This window comes from Apis laboriosa, unplaced genomic scaffold (assembly GCF_014066325.1).
Source record: "Apis laboriosa isolate Shangri-la unplaced genomic scaffold, ASM1406632v1 scaffold68_cov148, whole genome shotgun sequence".
In the NCBI taxonomy this organism is placed as follows: Eukaryota; Metazoa; Arthropoda; class Insecta; order Hymenoptera; family Apidae; genus Apis; species Apis laboriosa.
This window is the reverse complement of record NW_025224135.1, coordinates 3,277,907-3,305,803: the sequence shown is the minus strand read 5'-3', so window position 1 is coordinate 3,305,803 and position 27,897 is coordinate 3,277,907. Positions and strand designations below refer to the sequence as shown.

At 34.5% G+C, this 27,897-nt stretch overlaps 1 protein-coding gene across 3 annotated transcripts in view; it reads right to left on the bottom strand.

Moving 5' to 3' along the window:
• Nucleotides 1–27,897, bottom strand: part of LOC122718661 (A disintegrin and metalloproteinase with thrombospondin motifs 7-like) — an 83,806-nt gene that overhangs the window by 26,261 nt on the left and 29,648 nt on the right. For 2 of the 3 annotated variants that reach the window (XM_043943885.1, XM_043943886.1), the window contains exon 4: nucleotides 11,776–12,113. In XM_043943885.1, coding sequence (XP_043799820.1) covers nucleotides 11,776–12,113 — 338 coding nt within the window. The remainder of the gene's footprint in view (nucleotides 1–11,775; nucleotides 12,114–27,897) is intronic. The other variant, XM_043943887.1, reaches the window with a different exon arrangement.

The window sequence follows — 27,897 nt, the reverse complement described above, 5'->3', positions numbered from 1 at the left end:
CGAAGGGAAAGACAGAATTTATATACCTCGCGGGGGAATAATGGCGGAAAAGTCTCCACGCCGCTTATCGATTTCCGTGGAATTGTCTGTAAAACACGGTGCAACGAAATTTAGTACCTGCGGGTGATTTCATTGTATTGTACTAGCGTTTTATTGGTTATTTTAAATTTACGTATCAAATTCATTTTGATTAAGATAAAAGATTAAGATATAAATCTTATTTATTTAATATTTTCGAATTATGTATACTTACAGAATTCGATATTCGGATATTTACTCGGTCATGTTTAAATAAAGCGAAACACTAACACGTATCGCTCAAGCAAATAATCCGTTAATTTCATAACATTGTAAACTCATTTGGATATACGACAAACACAGTCATCGAAGTATAAAAGTGAATTATGAATACGGTACTCGGACCGATTAGCAAATATTAAGAGAACCACACATGTGTTTAATAATATCGATAATCCAATATCGATAATTATTGACAATATTATTGAACGTATGTAGCCTCGTACGGAAAAAATCAATAATTATCGATATCGACAATATTATCGAATTGCATTTGGTTTCGAAAAAGTCAATAACAATCGATATTGACAATATCATCGATCATATGTATCAGAAAAATAAAAAAATTCAAAGCAAAAAAATACCAAATCACATAAAAATATTATCAATATTATCGATTTGCACGCTTACTTACAATTCACCTCTAACGAATCAAAATATTAAAACTTCATTCACGATGATCTACGACTTAATAATCGAAAGAAAATGATCGAGCCACGTCGATTGATAATGATTAATGAACCTTCGAATGACTTTGTACACTCCTGATGTAATTGGTGAGAAGGTAAGTAATTAACGAGCATAAGAAGTTTCTCCAGGGATCATGGATGGTAACCTCGAGGTCCTAACCTATCGGCTTGTGCACAACACGTTGCGACAAGTGTACACACCCATGCTTGCGTGGTTAATTCGTCTTGTCTTCGGTTGGGAGACATGCGCAAGAGGGACACGAGCGATCGCTGCGTGACGTCATTCACGATCCTTGCCGCGATTGTACGCGACGCGAACGATATCGCGCAATTGACATTTCGAATAATTTATCGTCTCGTTAATAAGTCCTGCCAGGACAGAAGGGCGTAATCCCGGTACTCGTATCGGTGTTAAGTTGTATACTGGTTGGAAAACTTCTTCTGTCTCCTCTGTCTCGCAATTAACTCTTCTTTTCTTGCAAGATGAAAATCGAAGAAACTGAGGTTATGTAGTCGTAAATTAGATTGTGGATTTATAGAAAATTGAAAGGTATGTAAATGTATTTTTATAATTATTTAATAGATAAGTAGATACAGTAGGAATGTAATAAATTTGTAGAGACAGTAATGTGTAGATTGCGATGTGCATTTATCGAAATGTATAGAGATATATATTTATACTTATATGCGTGTATAGTAAAGAGGTATTTGTATAAGTAAAAGAGTATAGTAAATAAGAGTTGGATGGTTAAAGTTGCAGAAGAATTATTGTCCGATCATGAGTAGATTGTGCATGCATTTGTGGGAAAATGTAGAAAAATGTATATTTATACTTTACGATAAATATAGTAAAAGTATAAGTATATTGTGATTCATGAAAGAAATATTATTAAAAATAATATGAGAATTTTACTATTAATTTTACATTTTGTAAATTTTCGTTTCGTTAAAAATTCAAAAGAATTAAATTAACATGGATTCTCGAGACGATTCCGTGGTTGGATATCTCGTTATCGCATAACAGAGTCATAAATAATCTTGGTCGTTTATTAGAACGGATTTATAAACGCAACGTTGTACAGTTTTTCTTCTCTTTCAATTGACGAGTCAACAGGATAACTTGCAACGATATTCTAGCTTCGGGAGAGTTGTTGAATAATTCTTCCTTGAATTAATTTTAGCTTCTTGAAGGATCAATCCGATACAATGATTTTTAAATGAATTTCTTCTTTGTAATGAAGATATATACGATTGTTCCGAGTATTTTTCAAAATTAATAAACTTGTGATAATGAGTGAAGTGTTTTCGTACGCGATCTCGAGTATTGTGTCATCGAAATCAAAAATAATTCTATTTTATAATGACGTTAGATAGAGCAAAAATTTTCAATCGTTCAATTTTAACGATTCACTGTTGAGAATACGAAGAAATTCCATCACTACGGATATTCTTTTATTTAAATTCGAGTTATTTTTTTCTTTACAAGATAGCATACAAAGATTAATCCCTCGTCTAAAATATCCCACCGATCTCCGATCAAATTCTTCGATCCAAAAAAAAAATAAATTCCACAAATTACGTCGCTTTGATGTATTTTGCTCTTTACAGTAAATTTAGATCCCTAGAGTAGTGGAGGAGGATTCGAGGAAAGAAGCCGATAAAATTAGCATTTTTCCAGTCGAAGGATAAATCCGCGTCGAGTGCGCAGCGCTCTCTCTCTCTCTCTCTCTCTCTCTCTCTCTCTCTCTCTCTCTCTCTCTCTCTCTAACTTTTCAGAGGAATCGAAGGGAGATGGAAATCCATCCACGTTACTTTTCAAAGGAACATTCCCATTATTTACTTCGAATTAACTAACGCAACGAGTGTGTACGCCATCTTGTAAGCGCGATTTGTTCAAGGAGGAGGCATCTCACGCGAGAAGATGCATGTCTAAGAGGCATTTCGCAGCCGACGTGACCGGGGCTATCGTAGCTCGCGATCGTTCCTGGAAATTTAATAGACACGTCCCGCGGTTGTATCCTTGATCCTCGGACGACGATACGGGCGAGGACTTCGTGCGATTCGAGATAACGTAAAAGGGGGATAAAAGGGGCCACACCTTTCGGTAGCGGTTAGATAGCTACCTGCCAGCTTTTTGTCCCTCCTCCTTCTCCTCTTCTTCTTCTTCTTGTACTTTCGCCGGCAACGAATTGTCCTTACTATTTCTTTGCAGAGAGAGAAAGAGAGAGGGAGGGAGGCGCGATGAATTCGCGTGTCGGGCTCGTTGGTTCTTGATAACGTTGCTATACGTATTTGTTGTTGGAAGTAGGTTGATCGATATGGCGTCTTTTGAATATTCTTCCACGATTATTTTTTCTAAATATAAAAGGAATTGAGAAAGGGGGAAAAAAAGTTAAAATTGTAAATGATACTTCGAATATTATCTTGACAAGTTACGAGAACAAGAATTTAATATTGTAGACGAATAATTATAAATTGTATTAGATTGGAAATATTTTAATATTTCTTAGATTCGAATATTTATAATACGTTTTATAATTGATCATAAAAATACAATTCGTACTCGGATAAAAGAAGAAAGGAACAGTTCAAAATTTTTCACCCATGCAAATTCAATATCGATCGAACCGAAACAATTTCTTATCGACGATCGATAATCGTCAAAAATAATTCATTCGATGAGTTGGGTTAAATTTTTGATCCACTTTTTCTACGTATTTCTCGCAAGTTCAGCAGATATAGGGGAAACCATAACCGGAGAACAAGCCCGCATCGCGAGGGTTAATTAATTGGTTGGATTCCCGTATGCCGGCAACCGTTGGCTTCGTAGCATCGATCGAATTGCGACTTGTCGAATTAAATCGCAGACAAGGTACAGAGGAAATTACACGCGTCCACGGCCACCGTGAATTCACCGAATTTTACTTTGATATATCGGCTATGGCCTTCTGATTATTCATCTGTCATCATCGTGATTAGCCGGATGAAGATCCATACGATCTCGTTATATTTTTTATCAGTTGGACCTGAATTTAATTAATATCGAGTATCAAAATTGGCCGCGTCGCTGAATTGAACCATAGAAATCTATCATTGAGTATTATATCGGAATATCGGAATATTTTTGGCCTGATAGAGATATGAGATTTGATGGATTCGTGAAAATTAAATTTCTTGATAGGATTACGTTCGTCTTAAAATTGTGAAATGTGATCAAAAGAATTAGAAAAATGAAACATTCGTTTGTAATGAATATCGAATTATCATTGAATTATCTGTTTTGGGATAATTTAAATCTTAAGAATACTTAGTTAATTTATCATCAAATTCGAATGTATTAAACAAATAAATTAGAATGATTTAAATATGAAAGAAAAAATTTCGAAAAATTTCAAAAAGATTTCAATTTTAAGATAAGATTCATTATAAAACGTAATCAAAGAGAAGAATTAGAAAAATGAAATATTCATTCGTACTCGAACGTTAAATTCTCTGTTTTTGGATAATTTAAATCTTAAAAAGACTTAATCAATTTACCATCGAATTCGAACAATATTAAACAAGTAAATTAAGAATAACCTAAATCTGGAAGAAAAAATTTCGAGAAGACTTCAATTTTAAATCTAATCTAAATCCCAATAGAATCTCAATCCAAAATACAAAAATTAAAATCAAAATCAAATTATTTTCGAATTCGAAGATCAAACGTATAATCTTAGAATTATAAATGTTCTAATTAATCCCAAGATGATCTGTCCAATTGATTGTTATATATATAATCACTGGAAACCAGACTCAGAATACGCCTAAATTAAATTAAATTAAATACGATTCGAAAGGAAGGCGGCAGGTGCGGGAGGCAAAAAAAAAAAAAAANAAAAAAAAAAAAAAAAAAAAAAAAAAAAAAGAAAAAATTAGCACAGATCCTTGTAGAAACAGTGGCGGCACACTTTGTTGCTAATTTCTCCTTGAAGCCGTCGTCGTGCCTACGTGCGATCGTTTTTACATATATATATATATATATTCGCGTTAACCATGTTTCTCGCGCTGTTACGCGTATATTTTCTCGTGCGTGCGATATCCGGTTTTATTACACCATAAAATTGACGGAACAGAGGCGTTCGAACGATCCGCGAATATGCCTTTACAAGCAGACAGAAAGAGAGAGAGAGAGAGAGAGAGAGAGAGAGAGAGAGACCTCTCGTAAAAGTTTGATCGCTGTACGATTAAACAATTCACGATTAATGGAAGATTTAAGGATTCGAATTAAGCTTTCGTGAAACATTGGATTAACGCTTATTGATAATTATCGATCTCGTGCGTGGGTCTCCCCTAAGATTTATTATTTTTCCTCGAAGTTGGTTGTTGCAGATCGAATTTCGATTTTTAATGGTCAAAGTTTGCTCGCCCGAAAGTTAGATCATAATATCGATCGCATTGTTGATCGTCCTTTGATAATTGCTTTATTCTATCGATTCGAAGTTTGAAATAGACATATAACGATTTAACGGTAGGTACGTCTTTCGAAGAGCTTATCGATAATCTGACGTTAATAAAGCCTCTATTCCATCTATAGCTTCGAAGTAGTTTTAACGAAATACGTATTCAGTTTAATATTTCGATATAATGAACCGTTAAGAGGCTTGAACGTGATCAATATCGATATAGGATCTTATATATACGATTTTGACGATATTTAACATCATTTTTAATATTATCGGTAATATTGGTATATTAATTTCTTCCAACAATTACTATGATTACGAAAATCAGAGTCTTTTCAGATCTCCTCGAAAAATTAAGAGAAATCATAACCTAACTTTCATGAATTCTTCCAACAACTACTATGGTCATGAAAATCAGAATCTTTTCGAAAAATTAAATCTCGAAAAATCAAGACAAATCATAACCTAATTTTCATGAATTCTCTCCTTATGGAAATTTCAACGCGATTATGAAATCAATACTATTGCACATTGAACACAACAATAATAAATTACTCAGTTTTTTCTGATCTCCTCGAGAAACTAAGACAAATCATAACCTAACTTTCATGAATTTTCTTTTTTTTAATCCTGAAATTACGAGATAAACTTTTGTTCATTCTGTTATTATGAAATGTATGTCGTGGTTACTCGTACTATATTATAAATTTCTCGTGTCTGGATTAATGGAAGGAATCACATAGTTAAAGCATGGTTAACGATACGAATTACTTATTAATAACACCGTTCCGGTGTTATATTTACCGAAAATATTTATCGCATCCTTAAAAACAGAAAAATTGCTTTTGCCGCTGTTTCTCCAGATGAATTTTTTCGTTGAAATATTATCGTTGTTGGAGAAATTCTCCCACGTGCCGGTGGACGTAAAACATGGCCTCAATTTTTAAACAGCCACTCCCATCCTCGGTATTAAAATTTACAAATGTCGTTTACCATCCGTATTTCATTCCTTCCCGGGACTTAATCGGATCTTTTTCTCGAAATTTAACTCCAATTCTGTAACTGTGAAATCAAATCTATGAATCTAAGTAAGATGTTATTTCTAGCTCAACGATAATTTCTTAAAAGTGTCGTGAATCTCAACGACGCCGATTCATCACTGCTTTACGCTTTCGACTTCGTTATTAAAATTCAAATTATATTATTCTAAGTCTCCTTCAAAAATTAATTAATACTACAAATTTTGTATTCATCACTATGATAAAGAAGCATAGTAAAAAATTTTCTTAAAAAACATTCTTAATGGTAAAAAATTAAATATCTTTTGAGAATCTCAAGAATTTCTGAATTTCGAACAAGCACGATGGTTATCAGAAACTTTTAGAGATCTTTTTAAGTCTTTTCGAAAAATCATAATAGTGAAAAATAAAATCACGAAATTATAACAACGAGGAACGAAACATTGACTTTTAATTCCAAGATTAATTCTTTCGATGGAAATTCCAATAACAATCACGATTATGAAATCACAGCATTAGTGAATATTAAATGCGATAATAAATTACATTCAAAACTTTTTTAGATTTCCTCGAAAAATTAAGAGAAATCATAACCTAATTTTCATTAATTCTCTCAACAATTACTATAATTATGAAATCAGAGTCTTTTCAGATCTCGAAAAATTAAGACAAATCATAACCTAACTTTTATGAATTTTCTCGATGGAAATTCCAACTATTACGATTATGAAATCATAATACTACTGCACATTAAACACAACAATAATAAATTACACTCAGTTTTTTCAAATCTCGAAAAACTAAGATAAATCACAACCTAATTTTCATTAATTCTCCTTATGGAAATTTCAACAACAATCACGATTATAAAATCACAATATTAATGTATATAACCGACGATAAATTACACTCAGAGTTTTTTCAGATCTCCTTGAGAAATTAAGACAAATCATAACCTAATTTTCATTAATTCTCTTTATAGAAATTACCAAAATAACCACCACAATTATGAAATCACAATTATTTGACGCAATGATAAATTATATTCAGAATCTTTTCAGATCTTCTCGAAAAATTAAGACAAATCATAACCTAACTTTCATGAATTCTCCCAAAGGAAATTCCAACAATTCACTATGATTATGTGAAATCACAATTATTTAAATTTCGATAACGATAAACAACATAATCTTTTCACATCTCTTTTCCTCTAAACGTTAAATCTTTTGATGCGTAAACATCAACCTCGAATTTCTCCCTATGTAAATTCTCCAACAATCGCCATGATTACGAATTACCCTCGACGATATTAATTCGCCAACGATAAACCATCCACGAAACTATCGGAATCTGTTTGCCGATTCTCACGCGATCAACGCATTCTCGAATGTAATTTTCGGCCCGGCCATCAACGGATCTGTGGACCGCGGATCTGCCCTCTGGTGGGAAGCGAATGCTTATTTACGCGACACGTAAATGAAGCAATCGTTTCGAGAGTTGCAGAGGGCGCGCGAGAGTGTAATTGGCAGCATGGATACGTAACGTTCGGGTAATTTCAGGAGCTCGCTCGTATAACGGTATTATACGAGGGATTAATTCGTACGGTACAACACCGCCATCGGTTTCGACCGCTTAGAGAGTTAGAATTGAATTTGACATCCCGATCCACCCTTTTCCACCGCTGTCCCCGCAAGATGCCGTGCCCCGTGATCCCTTTGTTACGTTGAGTGGCTTACACGGACATTTCAAAGCCTGGCATTACGTTTATTGGATAGGTCGATGATATTGGGATCAAAGCGGAGAAGAGAGGGGAGAGGCTTGTACGGGCGAACAATGTTCCCGGGTTGAATCTCTTTGAGAGGGTGGCGGACGCGAAATAACCGTTTGATTAGATGTTGTTTCCAATAGTTTTCACGCGTAGTTTTCACGAGAGCAATCGTTAGCAATGTCGGGGTTTAATTTTGATTCGGTGAAAATGGATTCTTTGTACAAGTGTAAAAAAGAGTGTAAAAAAGATGAAGGAATAATTTACACGTTTTCATGTTCGAATAAGGATTATATCATATATTTTGGAATTTGGAAAGGTGAGATTTCTCTTTAAATATGTTATATATTAAAGTATTTTCATAATTTTTCTACGAATTTCCAAAGAAATAAATATCACGGAATTTTTATACAATTGTGAAAAGAATAATCTAAGAATAATTTATACACGTTTTGACATGTTTTGATGTTCGAATAAGGATTATATAAGGTGATCTATTAACATTCGATTAAAAAAATGTTTTCACATAATTGCGAAAAGAAAAAGGAATCGTAAAATCGTATTCAATTCTCAACAGAATTTCCAAGAGAAATAAATATCACGGAATTTCAGTATAACCCGAAAGAATACGGCACAATCCCGAGGATTCTAGATTTATTTCGACATAAACGCCCGTACTCGAACTTGCCTGGAAGCTGATTACGTTCACGAGGTGACGCACAGGAGAATAGGCGTGCTTTTACAGGTAGACGGTACTTGGTCGAAGGTGCGCCGTCATAAATCTGCCAAGGTATGGCAAATTAAATCATTATCTGGAAGCTGGGAGCAAATTGCGCCGATGCATGCATCGTGCCATCTCCCTCTCCCTCTCCTCCCTCCCTCTCCCTCCCTCTCTCCCTCTCCCCCCCCTCTCTCTCTCCCTCCTTCTCTTCTCTTCTCTTCTCTTTCCTCTTCTCTCTTTATACTCCTCTGCTCTTTGCTCTTTGCCTTTTTCCATTGTTCTCCCCGTTTCCATACTCTCCACCTCGATACCACCTTCGTGCCTTTTTTTTTCTTCTTTCTTTCTTTCCTTCTTTCTTTCTGTATTAATGCGATTATTTCAGAATGCTCAGCTTTCCTTTCTTTTGCGTTACGTTTTTTGCCGCACGTATCCCTTTTCTTCTCAATCCTCCGCATCAATGCAGTATTATTCATACGCGTTTCTCTTTTCTTCTTTCTCTTTGTATTATTACAACCACTCTTGCGATCACACGGCGCGTCTATTTTTCTCTATTTTTCTTCATCCTTCCATCTGAATTATTGCAACTAACTCTAAACAGTGCACAGTGTTTACCAATGTCTACTTTTTCCTCCCCCCTTCCCTCCCTCCTTTCTTTTCCATTATTGCTTCAGACGTTCCTTTTCTCCTCGCATCTCTTTGACTCCATCCTTTTCCTTTCTGAATTATCGTTATAACGATCCTACGTCCCAATGTTCTTTCTCCCTTTCTTCTTTCCTCTTTCCCCTCATTCGCGCAACGATTCCAGACGAAAAGTATTAACGGTCTTAACCTCATCCAACCGTATATTCTCTTTCTCTCTCTCTCTCTCTCTCTTCACTTGTTCCTTCTCCTTTTATTACGATTTCAGTTCTTTCTTCTCCCCTCTTCTTTTTCTGTACTTGTGCTCGAGTTTCTCGAGCGCGCATAGTTCCTTCACTAAGGAGGAATGTACGAGGTAGTATGTGTGCACGTTCGTATTTTGTGAATTTCGGCATTTTTCGGCCCTCCGATTGGCCGACTTAGAAGCGTAATTTCATCGAGCGTCAGCGAATCCGCGAGGTTCGCTGTGGAAGGCGCTTCAAGCGTCTGCATACCAGCAATTGGAATACGGTGTTTCACAAGTGGGAGAGGGACGAGGGAGGGGGCGCTAAAAAGAAATTGACGAAAGATAGCTTGGAGGCAACAAGACCTTTGGAGGAATCGAATCGTTTTGCAAAGAATAAATTAATCAATCCAGTTTAATCTGATAAATGATGTTTATATAAATTTTGTTTCAAGGTAGTCGAATATTTTCAAAAAAATTCTCGACAAATTTTTGAATAATGCGAGAATATAAATATTTGTAAAATAGTTTGTAAAATTATTTATTAAAATAATTTTTAATAAATAAAAATAATTATTAAAGAGGAATTGAAATTTTATATTTGGCGCGGATACGTGTATATGTACATATATATATATATATATATATATATATATATATATACACATACATCTATATACACACACATATATATATATATATATATATATATTTTTTTTTTTTCTTTTTAAGGAAAACAGCGTGTCGCTCGATTTCATGAGAACGTTAAAAAAAATTAAATCTTATTAATTGGAGGTTATCTACTGCGAATGTATACATTATATGTTATTCATTCGCTATGAATTCGCTTTATTTGGCAACAGTGTTATCAAGTATATACGTAAGCTCTTGAATGTAAACCATGGCACGAGTTGGCGGGGAGGAGAAATATACGCGCATGCGTTGTTTCTTAATGAAAAAAATGCGCTGAACTTGCTATTACACTTTCTTCTGATACAATTTTTTTTTTTTATTCAATATTTCTCATTTGCTATATTGCCAATCGTGGATAATATTTAGTATCTTAATACACGAAAACAAAAAATAGAAAAAATAATAAGTGATATATAATAATCGAACAACAAACGACAAAAAGATCAAATTTTGTCGATGCTGTTACGTGCAACGTATCTGACTCGATATGAAAATTCAAGTAGTGGATCCGTACGATGTATCGGCCGCGGCCAGTGGTATTTTTCGTTGTTCCATTCCACTTAAGAGAATTCTTCGACGATTTATTGTTTTACTTATATTCAATTATAAATATTTTCCAAATATTTTCTCGCTCTTATAACTCGTATATATTCGAATATTTATAATGTAAAATTTTTAATAATCGCCTCTCTTATTTTCACTTTTCTTTTCTTTTCTATCATCATCGTGGAAAATTTAAAAATTGAGAAACATCGATCCAATTTATTTATCTATTCTTTCACTTTTGCACTCGACGACTTTCTCTATTCGGATGTAACAATAACTCGAAATGAATTGCATGTATATAAAATAAAATGATCTTATACATTTCTTAATGAAGAAATAAAGATCCGGAGGAATCTTATTTACAAATCGATACTTTCTTATTAATTCGAGATAACTCACTCGTCGATCATTAAAAGTTGACAAAATTCATTTTCAAATTTATAAAAAAATAATCGTTTCAATATAACGTATAATTATATGTTACATACATCAAAAACTCTTAAAACATTAAAATTTTTAATCCTCCTTTTAAATGTTGAAAAAATTGAACAAAATACGCAAGTATATGACCAGAGAACCGATTTATACTAATCGGGTCGCGTTTCAATAAAATCGAAAAATATTATTATTATAAATTTATCAAAGAAGCACTTAAATTTCAGTTTCACAACTTCTCGACATCTCGAAACATCTGTTCCAATTTAAACCGTTATAAATTATCGACAATAATTTTTTATTTTTTCTTGTTAAATTAAATTAAACGTAACTCTCGCCTCTCGAGCTTAAAACGCCAATCGAAAGAAACCGATCGATCCGATCTTTTCTCGTTGCGCGAATTCAACATAATTCTTCTAATCGTTATCGAAGAAACGTTTGTTGAGAAAAATGGAGAAACGATGGAAAGATGAAGGAGGATAGCTTGGGAGAAAAGAAAGGAGGAAGGAGGGTAAAACTCACCAAACCGTCGCAGGCGGACAAGGCGACCTGGGAATTCGGATGTCCCCGAATGAAACCCCGATAATGGCACTTGCTCGAGCTATTTTTTGGCCTGGTGCGCACGTGCACGTCTCGTTTCCGCCTTTCGACGACGAGTCCAGGCCCGATGAACTTGTCTACGGCGGCCAGCTCGATGTGGTACTCGTTACCGGCCACCGATAATCGATAGTGAACCACTGGCCCATCCTCGTGATGGTGATGGGTCACGTTGTGCGAAATAAGCACGCCTCGCTCGCTCACTTTTCGCGGTATCGCTATCTCGTGGCTGTGAATCCCGTGGCCCTGGACCGTATACACGCCTGGAAATGGAAACGGAATCTCGATTAGTTACAGAATTCCTTTCGTCCGGATTCTCGGGTTTTCGGGTTTCGGAATCGTGGAAAGTGGAATTCGATTGAAATCGAGATTTCGGGCGCAAATTTTTAAAGGGTCGAGAAAATAATCTCGATATCGAATCGAATCGATTTATGAAATCGTAATGTTAAAATATTAGGTCTACTTTTCTGTTGATTTTTAAGATATTAGTATTTTTTTCAATTATTTTCGAATTGTGATCTTTTGGAATTTAGTATTCAATTGATATGAATTCGTATCGAAATATAGAATAAAACAGATCTTCTTTCGAATTTCAATTTTAATATACAAAATTCCACTTTTCTTGAGATTTTTTTTAAGGGATTTAAATGTAATATTTTTTTTTATTATTTTACGAATTATGATCTAGTTTTGGATTTTAATATATAAATTTTGCTTCTCTTGATTTTAAATAATATTCTTGATTAAAACAAGTATTATCTTTGTGATAAATAAATTATTGGGATAGATATTAAAAATAGATATTTTACGTAGAATATAATTTTAGATTATTATTTAATTATCTTTGCTAATTTAGGCGATACGCCGATATCGGTATACCTTTGATATCGATATATTACGGTCGAAAGGGTAAAGGCAACGCTTTCGGGGGCCTCTGGAGGATCATACTCTATTTCCTTTATCCCTATCTCTCTCTCTCATTAACGATACGTTGTTAGCAAAATAACGCGACACAATTATTAAAATAAATTCTACGCGATAATTCTACACAATTCTAACATTATTTATTAAAATAAATTCTAAAAAAAATCGAATAAAAATCATATTTCCATAAGCATAACCAAGCGCAAATGTTCCAACCAAAGAAAAATAAAATAAAATAAAATAAAATAGTCTTGACAATTATAATCGCATCGATTATAAATTACACCGGATTCAAAAATCCGAAACCTGCTACTTACACAGCGTCGGTTATCTCGCAGATTTACAATCGCGATAAATAACGCTTAAAATAACGTACACGTTACTCATTCACGGATATTCTACATAGAAATTTTATCGAATCTTTCTTCTCCTCCTCTTTCTCTCTTTCTCTGCGTCCACGCGAATAAAGAAAACGAACATCGTGGATCGCACGCTCGAGATAATCTCCTTGGTTACGCAAGACGATCGTTCGTTTCTCCCCCCCTACCTTCTCCCTGGAAATTCATACCGCGATAAATTTTGCGCCCAGCGTATATATATATTAATTGAGTGTTTATCGGCGGCGGTTTCACCACGGGCCAATCCAAGATGATGCGCGCGCATTGTCGAGTATCAGAGAGCCGAGTGGGCCGAGACTCGTTTAAACGGAGCGCGGAGAATTCGAAAAGAGAGAGGATTGGCGCATGATTGATTGCGAACATCCAATGCTACACTCGCATAAAATAATTGCATCAACTGACGCTTCATTAAAAAAACAACTATCGCGACTTGATTGTGATAATCGACTCGATCGGGTTATTCGCATTATTCGCGATACCAGGACGGAATCGTTGAGTAATTTGAGTGCAAGTCAAAGAGGATAGATAGGTAGAGAACATCCGTTCGCGATTGTTTTAAGGAAATTGAAAAGAATTATCATTTTGAATAAACGATCAGAGTGGATAAGTTTATTTTATTTCAAATGAGATTGAAATAATATAATATGATTTCGTGAAGGATAAAGTCTTTTTTCATAAAACAATTCGTAATCTGCAACAAATTGCTTATTTTATATCAACATTTACATCGTTTCAAGTAATTGAAGATTTTGTAGTGAGAGGATAATTATTTTAAGGAGATTGAAAAAGAATTATTCGAAAATTGTTTTAATCTAATATTAAATTAAAAAGCATACATATGTATATATATATATATATATATATATATATATATGTGTGTATAATATATTTTAATGATTCTTGAGTGAATAAGTCTTTATTTAAAATGAGAAATAAAACGTACAATTTATTGTTTTTTATTTTCTATTCATAAAAATCTTTCTTCATAAAACAATTCAAAATCTGTGATAAATAGCTCGTTTTATATCAACATTTACATCGTTTCAAGTAATTGAGAATTTTACCGAGAGGATAATTATTTTAAAAAGATTGAAAAAGAATTATTCGAGAGAATTATTCTTTTAATCTAATGTTAAAAATATTAAATGGAAAAGTGTATATATATATCTTCATATAATAAAAATATTAGTTGTTGAATAACTTATATTTATTTCAATTTAAAGCAAACGATAAAATAAAAATATTTATTCGATACTTCATAAAACGATAAATTATTTTTTTTTTTTTACATCAGTATCTAAATTACATCGTACGATATAACACGGTAGAATATCTTCTTTTCATCTTAAAAAACTGTCGAAAATAAACCTGTCTTCCCTTTGAAGAGCAACCATCTTCAATCCTGCCTATTCACATCGCGATTCTCGAGTTTCGAATCATTGGCCGCTCGCGAGAATAATTCACGGGATTTCTATTGGTTCGTTACAGTTGATTGAGCTTTAATACTTTACCGACATCTTTGCGGCCATCTTAATCCCGATACGGCTCTGCGATATAATAAAAGTTCATTTCTCTTCGTAAACGGGAAGTTTTACGAACATAGCTACGCTTTTACGGTCAGAAAAAGATTTTAAAGAGAGATTTCTATCGACAAATATTTCCTACACGTTTCCTATCTTTTAATTTTATTAACTTACGTTCTTTTCCTCTAGTAACCAATATTGTTCCATTACTTAAATTATATATATATTTATCTTGCGTAATTTCAGATTCTATTTAATAAGCAAAATCTTAAGTATAATTCCTACAATTATAAATTAGATATATATATATATTAGATATATACGCTTCGTTATTCGAAGCCACATTAATTTCACTTGTATTAAAAATGGCATCGCGCATTCTATCGTATTTCTCTATCGCTTTTTTTTTCTTTTTTTTTTTTTTACGGACGATATTAAATTACTGGCATCAAATTATTTTTAAAAGTATACATTGTTTGAACGATATTTAACGTTATCCACGATCAGGATATCTCATTAATTTTCCCCGTTCTGGCTTCGAACAACCGAGAACACCGTATAATTTATTTTTTTTTTTTCGTTTTTTTTTTTTTCTAGTTCATGGAACTCATTATACACGGTACGAAGTCGACGGTGAATAGAATATGCAGAGACGAGGAAACAGTATTCGTAGCGGATTGGATATACTTTTCAGCCTTCCTTTCCAACTTTTATTCACTTAACACGGCGTACCCGCCGTTAAAAATTACGCTCATTTTCAACCCGCTCTCTCTCTCTCTCTCTCTCTCTCTCTCTCTCTCTCTCTCTCTCTCTCTCTCTGTCTTTCTCTCTCGCCATTTTTATTCTACTCCCTATTTTTTAATAACATTTTTCATACGCGAAAGCACTCCGTTGCGCTACATAATTACGAAGCGTGTCGTGTCAGTTTTACGAGCAAACCTGATACAAATATGAAGCAGAAAGAATCGCATTCATTAAGAAAATGGATCTCGAATGTCTTCAGGCTATATGTACGTACCGAATGATCCTTTCTATTTTCTTTATCGTTTTCTCTTTATCTCTTTGTCGCTACTTCTCGAAACATCCACTCTACGTCAACGACATCGCCCCTTTCTCTCAAAATTTCCGATTGTCGAAAGTATTTCTTTTTAGTTTTAAACAGATAAAGTCATCTTTCGTATCTCTCCTTTCCCGCAAAGTAAATTTTTGAAGCAAAGAAATTGTTGTTCCGTCTTGTTTAACATTTTTACGTAATTAAGAGCAAGAACAAGAGAAGAATCGTATTTTTATTCGTCCAAAAAAAAAAAAAAGATAAAAAGATAGGTCTAGTTTGAAGAAAATTTGGGAAACGCTATTTCTATCGCAGCAACATTGAAAAGTAATTTTTAAATTATAATAAATTATTTATAATATATATTTATTTTAATTATTTATAAATATTTATAATATTATTTCAATCGCAACAACATTGAAAAATAATTTTTAAATATTGCATAATATTTGGAAAACGCTATTTCAAATGCAAATATCGAAACCATGGATATTTTACCTTTATTCACTATTTTTATCTCTATTACAAAATATCTTTCTATCTCGTCGTTTCATCGGTGCAAATATATATATATATATATATAAAAGGATCGAAAAAATAATGTTTCCTTTAACTCAACATTTTTACACACTATAAGTGAGAATCGCGAATATCTACCCGTAAAATAACTCCCTATCACGAAATTTTACTCGTCGTTTTCACTCGCAGCAATGCCAATAATATCGGGTTAGAAGCGGCGTGAAAAGCGAAACGAAGGGCGGAACGAACGAGGAACGGACAATTATCCGTATTGGGACGCGAAAAATGATATATGAATATCGTTGTCGACCGCGATACGACGGCGCGTGGCAAAACGAAGGACAGTTTACGCACCGGTGAAGCAGGCGTAATAATTTCCGATTGATTTAACTCGGGGCGCGAGGCAACACACACGCGGTAGAAAGGAACCGCGGATTCGATTCGATCCGATTCGATTATTCTCTCCTCATCGATATCGATAAAACTCCCATATTCTTCGATTTTTATCTCGTCCCACGGGAGGAATGTCGCCGCCAATTTGTCAACTCTCGGCGGCCGGGTCCGATAAGCGGCCGTGGGAGGTCAAAGGATCGCCAAGGCTCTCGAGCTCTCGACGCCGAGAGGAATTGTATTTATCTCTCGATCCGTGTCGCGGACGTTGATGGACGAGGTTTCTTCTTTTTCGATTGTTTTGAGTTTTGAGAGTATTTTTTTTTTTTTTTTCTTTAACGTTTTAAGAAAGGTGAAGGATTGGAATTGGCAAGGATTGTCAAAATTTTTTTTTTTTTTCGTAAGAATTTTGAATTATTGCGACTTTTTGATATTTTTATTGATTTTTTCCAATAAGTGAGTTGGAGAATTATTAAGCAAGATTTTTCACGAGATCGAAGAATTCAAGGAAGATTTATTAGGTTACAGAATTTTATTATCTAAGAGAACAATGGTTTAACGTACGAATAAATTATGTTATGATATATTGTATATAGTGTAGGACAATATCACTTATTTTTAAGAAATAGCAGTTAGCGATCATTTTCACAATTCAGATTGGGAACCTCTGCTTTAGAAAATTTCAACTATAAGTTACTATCTATAATGCTAATTTCAAATTAATAACAAAATTTATTTCAAGTAAACTAATATCTATATATATATAACTAATATCGACGTAAAAGATTAAAAAGACAAGATTAAAAAGAACAGAAATTAATATTTCTCTCTCTCTGTCTCTCAAAGATTAGATGCTCGAAGAAACGAAGCTGAAACTCATCTTTAATAAGTCCAAAATTAAAAAGAGAAATTAATCAAGTCGAAGATTAAAAAGAGGAAAAAGGAAAAATTAATATTATTACATTATTCTCTTTCTCTCTTTCTCTCTCTAATTTAATTGTATTACATTACGTTGAAATAATTTTAAGTAACGTAAAATTATAACACAGTCAAACTAAAATTAAATGACGAATATCAATTGCAAAGATTAAAGATTGAAAGATATTAAAAAAACATTTCCAAAAATCACGATTTTCAACTGCAAATATAATACAAAATTAATATAATTAAATTAGAAAGAGAAAGAGAGAGAGAGAGAAAGAGAGAGAGAGAGAGAAAGAGAGAGAGAGAGAGAGAGAGAGAGAGAGAGAGAGAGAGATCGGATGTCGAAGGAAGCGAAGCTGGAACGCAACATCTCTATTAACCCCCGGTCGATTGTGCTCGGCCGAGGAGGAAAAAATCTGGAACGGCCACCGTCCTTTCCTCCATTGAAGACGATATCCGATCTCGGTACGCAGATTGGATCTCAACGACTGAACACAACTGTCAGCCGGCTCTCTACATGAAGACATATTACCCCGCGGCTTGAACCGATTCCCGTCGTCGCATTCCCAACCAGTCCTTTCCTCTCTTCCCCCTCTCCGTGCCATAGGCCAACCACAATTATTCTATTAAATGTTAGATCACCGTCGACAATAGTAAATAGTTTGTCGCTCTCGTTCCCTTCTGTACCGACTGATCCATCCATCGATCGATCGATCGACCTAACCGTCGGCCACGAATCCACGTTTCCATGGATATACTTACGTATATATGTATATATATTACGTTCACCCGGCACACTTTTTTGACGTCTAACGAGCGAGCACAAGACGATCAGTTGTTTATTTTTCTGACGGTTTGACTTGTTTGACCTACTGCTTGTTTACATTCGCAGTTGGGCTTGCGTTTATCGCACGAAGTGAAAATGTTCAAATTATGACCGTCCGAGTAGTTTTGCGTGAATTTGTTGGAAGTTGAAAAGAGTTCATAATAAAATTCTATTTTTGAAATATAAGTTGTTCTAAAGTGAATTTGAATTTCAATAATTTGTCATTATAGTAGAGGATGATTTTGACTTCCTGAAAAATTCACAAAGAAAAATAGAATCTTATATTTATCTGACTCGGAAGGAGGAGAGATTTTTTTGATGCAGAATTGGTAAATAGAGAGCAGCATAACGAAGATACACTACCCCAATCTGTTACTACCATATCTGTTCAACAATATTATTAAGGGATCGTCTCTCTTGAAGAATACAATCAAGAGTATTAACTTATGTGAATTACCTATAGTACACGTCGGGTTGAACGTAATATATGTAATATATATGTATATATATTTGAACGTAATATATATATTCTCCACCTATTCTATTTTATGGCTAAGTTTATGCGCGCGCACACGGACGATGGATCGCGATAGATTCCGATCCCGTTGAATTGATAACGGCCCGTTTTGTTTAATAGGAGGTTTATCGCGGTCACTTTTCATCCGGATTCATGGACAAGAACGGCGGACGTGGATTTTATTATTTCGGAAAATCGCATTCGTCCACTTTCCCGCACCTTCTGATTTACGATTTAATACAAAATGCGTAATTTAAAATGCTTGAATTATTATGCATCGCGCGGGGATTGTATTATACGTTCGTATTCGAATTTTATAAACCGGGATATATATTTATCTTCGATTTCTGAGAGATTGGAATAAAAATATACGGAGAAATGATTTAACGAGCGAGTTTCTTTTTCTCGTTAGAAAGAAAAACGATTTCCATTTCCATGGAGAGTTCAACGAAAAAATTTCGATGAGAATCGGAGATAATAAAGATAATTTTACGCGAGTTAAGAACAGGTTTAAGAAATGGATAGATGGTTAAATCATCTCTAGGAGAAAGCTATTTACAGAGCTTCCGGAAACGGAAAGGATACTACGAGAGAATGGATCCAAGGACGAATTTAACTTCCAGGCAAACTGGAAAAATAACCTAATGCTCGTTTCTTATTCACGAATACGGAAACCGTTTCTTGACAACTTTGGATTGTTGTTCTCGAGGATACGATACTATTGCATTGGTATTATTATCGTTTGGAACAAAATAAAAGAGGATCCGTAGAAGTTGAAGAAGTTTGCATTAAGAAGAACTTCTCGTTCAAATCCTCTTATCCACGCGATTCGAAAAGTCGGTTTCCCGTTATATATAATACCGTCGAAATAATTTTTCTTTCTCGAATAATTTCCCTCTCTTCTGTGAACAGATATATATATAGAAGAGATCTCCCCAAAATCGAAACAACTCTAAACTCGGTGTATTCTTTACTCTTTTCCCTCCAACTCCAATAATTTCGAAAAAATTAATCTCTCTTCCCTACCATTTTTTCATCCCGTTCCATTTTTTTAACCGCGCGTTCCGTTATTATCCCGTTAATGACAACTCGACAAAGTTTCGAATTATCGAAATTATCGGAGGGAGGGGGAAGGGGAGGGGGGTCGTCCGATAAAGTCAAATCGGCGTGAAATCGGGGGTCGGGGGATATTTCAGATAGGGGGGAGGGGGCGATAATGCGAGACCGGTCGATTTACAACGGTTTATCGGTTAATTTCATCTGTACATTAATATCTAGCGCTAATCAGGTTGTTCGGGGCCGGCTGCGCGTTTGCCGCGAGGAGAATTATTATAAGCGGTTTATTTAACGTACGGGCCCGTATTCTGAAATACAATCGGCGAAATTCCGATGGCCAACTCCTCCTCCTCCGGTGTATAAATTTTGGAAAATGTGTACGAGGAAAGGTTGGGGAGTGATAAATGATGAAACGGGCGTGAATTAATGATTGCGAGCCGAGGTGAATGGAATTATTATGCGTTGAAACGAATGGATGGTGTTGTATCGATACGATTAGTCGATTCGATGAATTTTTATTCTCGAACGAATTCGTGCGTCGTTTTTGCTTTCGATCTTTTTTTTTTTTTTTTTTTTTTTAATTTTTTACCGGTTTAACTTTCGTGCGTGAGGTTATATATGTAGGAGGCATGATTCGTATATTTATGCATGAATTGAGTATCACTTTCTTCTGTTTAATCTGTTTCCCTTTTTGAACAGTGGTTCGAATAATATATTAAATGGATAAATTTCATTTTTAAATTTAGAAAAAATAATCGTTTCTATTAATAATCGGATAAATGTGATCGGTTGCGTTTCAATAAAGTTGAGAGATGTTCCGTAAATTTATTAAGAAGCATCGAAACATGTATTTTAATTTGAATCGTATTATAAATTATCGATAAGTTTTTTGTTAGAAATTCGATAATTTTTTATTTTCGTACGCGACAAGAGTCGAGTGTACGAAAAATAGAAATTTTCTGTTTTTCCTCCACCGCCATTTTATTTCGATTCGCGAAATTTTGCAAAACTGTATTAAAATTAAAATTTTCTCGTTACCTAGCGGATTCTTTGATCAAGCTATTCATATTTATGGATCAATTTTAAGCTTATATTATATTATAATTGTATATAACTATATTCTTTATTTTAATCGAATCATTTTACAACCTATTCCCTTTGATATATTACATCAAATTTTACGCGATACTAATTATAGTAAATTATGGCTCGAAAACGAACGAGTTAATTAATATAGTTCGTTATAATTAAAGTTCACGTAAAATTCGATGGAGTAATTAATACGATATATCGATAGGAAAAAATGTGGAATAAAGGAAATGAAATTTATCAATCGTTCGTTTCGTGGCGCGCATCTGATTAGCGCCTTTCTATAAACCTCGTAAATTTTGTAAAGTTTAACATTGGTAATTCTCCGCAACGTGGCATGCGACGTTGCCGATCGAATTAGAAATAACGATATTTATCATCGATCGAATGATACCTTTCACGAAAGTATCAAATTTTATCAAATTTAGTGGGATCGATCAATTATCTACACGAATAATGGATAAATAAACGAAATTTGTTATTGCGCGCTTTCTTATATAAAAATAACGTAAGTAAGTTCTCTAAAAATTGCATCGTACAAAATCTCTTTTAACCATTCCACAGTTACATACTATAGTTGAATTAGAATAACAATGTTCAGCATATCGATGAAAATATGAAATTTTATAAGATGACGTGGCAACGTTTAATGTTTAACGTTAGTAATTCCTTATACGTTTAACATCGTATCTTTGACGAAAATATCAAATTTCACGTGGATTAATTATAATAAATTTTTCCTATCGATATATCATATCGAGTTTATATGTGTAAAACTGCAATTTCATATCTATATGAATTGGGTGTGAATGGACGTAATATCGTGTAAAGAGATTCTCGATGTTAATTTGCATAATATGGAAATTATTTTTTGACCGAGTTTCCGAATTCGCACGACATCGTTGAAACAAGAAAAATTTCACGATATTCACGAGCTCACGTTCAACGTGCATAGATAACACAGAGAAAATGGAAACACGTAAGATAGAAACGACGAAAGAAATGATGGAGATGGTGAAAAGATATCATACGTTTCTTCTCGTATATTTACCAGTTTCCTTCGCATGCGATAGTAAGTATACGCAAACGTTGTAATCTTTTTTTGTCTCCAACCATCGAGACTTTAAACGAAGTAGTAACTTTTTACGAGGCGTCCTCGTACGGTCGAACTTTTATCCCGGTTTGAAATTTTTTCCCGATAGCTGCGAAACGATGTTTCCTTTTATTTCGAAAAAGAAAAATAACCCATCCCAGCAATTCCACAGAAAACACACGCGAACGATCAAGATATTAAAATGAAATCGATCTTTCGCTATCTTTTCGAATCTTTTCTTATCTTCTTTAAAAAAAAAAAGCAATCGCTTCATTTACGCTTTCTTAAGAGTCGGAGAAGAGTATCTCGATAAGCGAAAAATCATTGATGACGCGGCTCATTATTCGTGCTCATTATCGACTTCTCGTGTTCTTAACCGGTTCAAAGGGAATTATATATAATTCTATATAGACCCTATAAAATTCGTGTTTCTCGCAAGGCGATTAAGCAGGCAGCATCGATCGAGTTCCCTGCTAATCAAGATATCAATCTCTCCTTTGCGAAAATAGGGTGATTCTGTGATTCTTTCGTGATCTCTATAACGGTGAATACTGTTTTTAATATTTCAAGATAAGATATCAATAATTCACGTATACACGCTTTTGATCAACCTTTTGATCACCAAGATTTTTTGATCAAAAGAAAAAAAAAATGTCAATCATAATTTTCTTATGGATCAACCAAAATGAAATTCAAAAAATAATTAAATTAACAGAAATTAACGTCTGTTCACAATTTTTATTAACGTTACGCTCCAAAGTTTATCTCAAATTCATCCAGAATCACCGTGCAACTGGTGATGGCGCCACCACTCTGGATGCCTCTCTCTGGATATTCTGCCGCGAGAGCAGCAGTTAGTATCGCATCGAGGATCGCATGCGAAAAAAAACGCGGATCGATCGAACGATATGCGGATCGATGGAGCTCGCCGTTTTCCACGCTCGATACAGGTTTCTGCATCGAGATAAATAGTTGAACGAAGAGAGAAAGAGAGAGAGAGAAAGGGATAGACAGAAGAGGAGAGAAAGAGGTAGCAGGTTCGTTCGGTGAACGGTGTAATCATCATTATCCTATTATCATTAAAGTCGGAAAAATGGCGGGCGGACCAATCAGCGTACGCCTCGAGCGAGTTCCAGTTAACTGCAGGTGGGGGCTCGGATGAATACTCGGACCTCCCATACAGTCTCTACCTACTGCAACGATACTCTCCTCTCTCTCTATCTCTCTCTCTTTCTTTTTCTTTCATATTCTTCGCTCTTATCTTATCTTATCTTAGGTGTGGAAAACAAATTTTTTCTCCCCTTTTTTTTTCGTTTTCCGTTCGAAATATCGAGATAATTTGGCCGTGTTGGCAAATTGGTTGGCGCGACTGGTAATTTCATTTAATTTAGTTAATTTCGAATATTTATATAAATGTTCCTTGGAGGAAACGAGATGTTTCGCGAAGAACTTTTTAAAGAAAAACGGTGAGATTATCGATCGAATTAAGGGTGTTGCGTTACGTTACGAGGATTATATTGGGCAGATTCGGTTGTCTGTCAAAGCCACGTTCGCGATTTGTTTAATTACGCGGAACGAATGACGCATAATTGTGCTCATCGGCGTTTGATTATTAATTAATCCATTACGTGACTAATCTGATTAAAAAGTGTTTTCCTCGGTTCGGAAGAAATGTTTTTTTTTAAGAACAATTCTTCACGAGCGTTCCGTTATCAGATATTCTTCGCTTTAGAGGCGAATATAAAATGAAGATTAATCAGTTTCGAGAGCAACCCTCGAAATTTAATAAAAATTTCCATTCGCGATAAGAATACTTTAAACAATTCTCAATTCGCATGTTTGAGAGACAAGTTAAATTGCGAATCTTTCGAATTAAAATTGGAAAATAATTTCAACTCTCGAAATTTTCATTCTTAGTGGAATTTATTCTGCAATCACTCTCAATCTAATTTCCATTCGCGAAAACTTTCGAGAATTTTACCATCGAATGTACGTATATTCCCAGCACACCAATGTAACAAAATTTACAAACTTTTAAGAGAAACTCTTAAAAGTTCTGATAATCAAATATTCACACTTTAGAGACAAATATACGTTTGAATGAAAATTAATCTGTTTCAAGAGCAACTTTTAATTCACACTTTTAATAAAAATTTCCATTTAAAAGTACTTTGAATAATTCTCAAAAGCTCTGCTATAAAATCTATCTCACAGACAACTTAATTTCCGAATTAAAATTGGAGAATAGAATTTTCAATTCTCGAAAGTTTCATTGTTAATCAATTTCCGAATCTTTCGAATTAAAATTCGAAAATAGTTTCAACTCTCGAAATTTTTATTCTTAGTCTGAAAATTAAATTCCAAAAATTCGAAAATAATTTTAATTTTCCAAAGTTTCATTTTTAATCAATTTTTGAATCTTCAGAATGTAAAAATTAGAAAATAGTTTCATTCTCAGTGAAATTTATTTTGCAATCACTCCTAATCCAATTTTCATTCGCGAAAAAAATAACAAAATTCTGAAGCAATATACATATTATCCGCAGATCTCGATTGCAAACAAAATTTTTAACACAAACTCTCTGAAACTTCTTTCCTCAAATAATCACGCTTTAGATACAAATATACACGATCCGAATGAAAATTAATCACTTTCAATTTCATCTCATAATTCTCGTCTTTAATAAAAAAATTTCCTTCATTAAAAATATTTTCCGAATAATTCTCATTCAAACCTGTGTTTTCACACTTTTAGACCAATCTTTCCATCTTTTGAATTAAATAATTTCAACTCGAAACTTCATTATTCGCACTCTTACTTTTCAATCTCTGCTTAAAAAAAAAAAAAAAAAAAAAACAAAACTCTCGATTTCACGATATATTACGTGTATAACGTAAAAAAAAATTTCCACATTTAAATAAAAAATTTTTCTCCTCCCTAACACCCTCCTAACAAGACGACGACCACCACCATCACCTCCAAAAAAACCGAATCGACCAACGCCCCATCCACCACCGATCCCTCTCTAATTAGATTTCCGCGAAATCGGGGAACGCGGAAGGAAAACGACGGCTGGGTAACGACTTAACGATCGCCGCGCGATCCCTCGAACGAGGAATAAATTTAGAATCACGAGCGAGCGGTGTTCACGCAACACTGTTAGATTCCGGTTCCACGATGGGTCGACGATGGGCCCCTCCCCCCAGTCCTCGTGTATCCCCCCAGGAATCAAAGTTATTAGGCGTCGGGACGATACATTATCGTCCACGTAAGGCCTTAACGTATTACGGTACCAGAACCAGTTTCCTCTCTCCCTCTCTCCCCTCCCTTTGGGATGACTCACTCGGTCTCGGCGGACCCATCATTAGCATAAGGCCGCTTATCGAATTCATTAGGGTCACGATAACCGTGGAAACCTCAAACCTTTCGTATTTTTTTTCTTTTTTTGACAACGATCGCGGAGCTAATTGATACTTTTCCGGTTATCAACCGGTCGTCGAGGATACGATACGCAATTTGCCCTGTCCGCAATTTTGCACGCGATGCAATTATTATTCTCGCGAAAATGATTATTATCCGTTTCTTTTTCTCCATCCGTGTGGAGTCAAGACACTAGGGATCAAAGGAACATCGAATTGGAATTAACGTGTAAGGATAAAGTGTCTCCCTTTTGGAATAAAAAAGGTAATAATTGGAATACGTGTAAGCGAATAAATGTTTTCAACTCGTGGAACGGCAGCTAAGTCGTAAAAATAACTCGATTTCTAACCTCGATGACACTCCTTCCCCCACCTCTTCCCTGATCTTATCTCACCGAGCATTCGCTCACTCGCTCTCGACGCATGTCTAGAAAATCATGGGAGAGGACGAATTTCTAGTTTTAATAACAAATCGAATTTCATCGGAATTAACGAGATAATATCGAAGAAAACAATCTGTTTAATTTATCCTCGCAGACTTTAAAATATTATACATTGAAATTTGTCCAAATTGTTGTACAAAGTAATACGCGTAGTATAAATCGAATCTATCCTTGCAACGATAAATATAGTGTATCGTGAAATTCCAAATTGTCCAATAACAAATTTGAACAATTGTTTGAGTAAACTCGTTTTGTATTTTCTGTATCATTCGAACGAGTATAAATTTTATTGAATAATAAAAACGCGGGATTTCGATGTTTTCCATGGATCGATTTTCTTTATCGGTTTCAGCGGCACGCGTGAACCGTAAATTTAGAAACATTTCCGGATCAAGCTGTACGAGCATCGAATTATTCGTAGCACGACGGTCTAATTACACTGGCCGCGTATTGGAATTTAGACCGGTCGAGCGTTCCCCGCTCCATTCCGAATCCGAGTTTACATTGTGATAGGTAGACGTACGCGTGTAGCAGCTAGGAGGGTCGTTCCACGGGGACACGATCGTTATAGAGAGATAGTTCAAAGTTTAGAAACCGAGTCAAAGCTCGGTAATTTTGTACATCATCTGGATTGGAATAACGCCATACCACAATGTATAATACGGCCTTCGATGCACTGGAAAACCGAATTTCGCCTCTCTCGATTCTATCCTTTATCACGATAACGTAGTAACGCAGCATTCGATAAATAATCCGCCGGCTTATATCTACGATTCGATTAATGATTTTTTGATCCCGCGTTTTGAATCAGTTTCTTTTTTTTGAAATTTATCGCTTCGATCGATCGAAATTGAAAGTTCGATTTCTCTCTTTTTCACAAATAATATTCTATATTTTGAGCAGTGCTATGTACAATAATATATTTTGTTTTTGAAATTTTTTACTATTAATTTTTAAGTCTATTCTTTTAAGTTGGTAACGTTCTACGTAGTGATTTTTCATTATAATTTTTAAGTCTATTTTTTTAAGTTGGTAATATTCTATGTAGTGATCTTTCATTCTTGAAAATCGTGGCTTTATTTTTTTTCAGATAATATTCTATTCTACGATTCTTTATTTTTTTGAAATTTATCTATTCTGATCTTTCTTGAAAATCGTGACTTTTCTAGATTTTTAAATTGACAATATCTCATTCTGCGATTTTTTATTTTTTAAAATTTTTCACCGCATGTATTTTTTTAAGTTAATATTGCTTGAAAATTTTCATCATCTCTCTAATAACGTTTTTATCTAGTAATTTTACCTAAATATAATAACATTCTATAACATTTCTCTTTCATCTGTTAAATAAAAAACAGTAAAATTTGAATAAATCGAAATCGAAGTTCGAATCGATCACATATTATCCAACTTTTACAACATTATATTAAAACATTATATTCTAAGTTAAAAATTACAAAAATTCCTTTCGTCGAAATCAACCATCACCGAGATCAAAATCTATTTCGTTCCATCATCTATCCCAAGTATAGAACCTTCCTCAAGGAATTCGCTTCAAGGTTCACTGAATGCTGAAATTTCCTCTTCCGCTTTCCGTGACCTTTCCTTTCGATTATTCTCCTCCACGATTTTCATAAATCCCTCCCTCTCCCTCCTCCTCCTCCCTGACGTACTCTCGCGTGCTCATCATACACGGTTAGCTATCATTTGCGAAAATAGCAGCTATTCGTTCCTCCCTTATATTCAGCCCACGTTTACGCGCGTTTTTCACGGGGGAGCGTAATAATTTACACGAAGCCATGACGCTCTGCACGCGCAACAAGGCTTCGTTCGTCCTCTCTCTCTCTCTCTCTCTCTCTCTCTCTCTCTCTCTC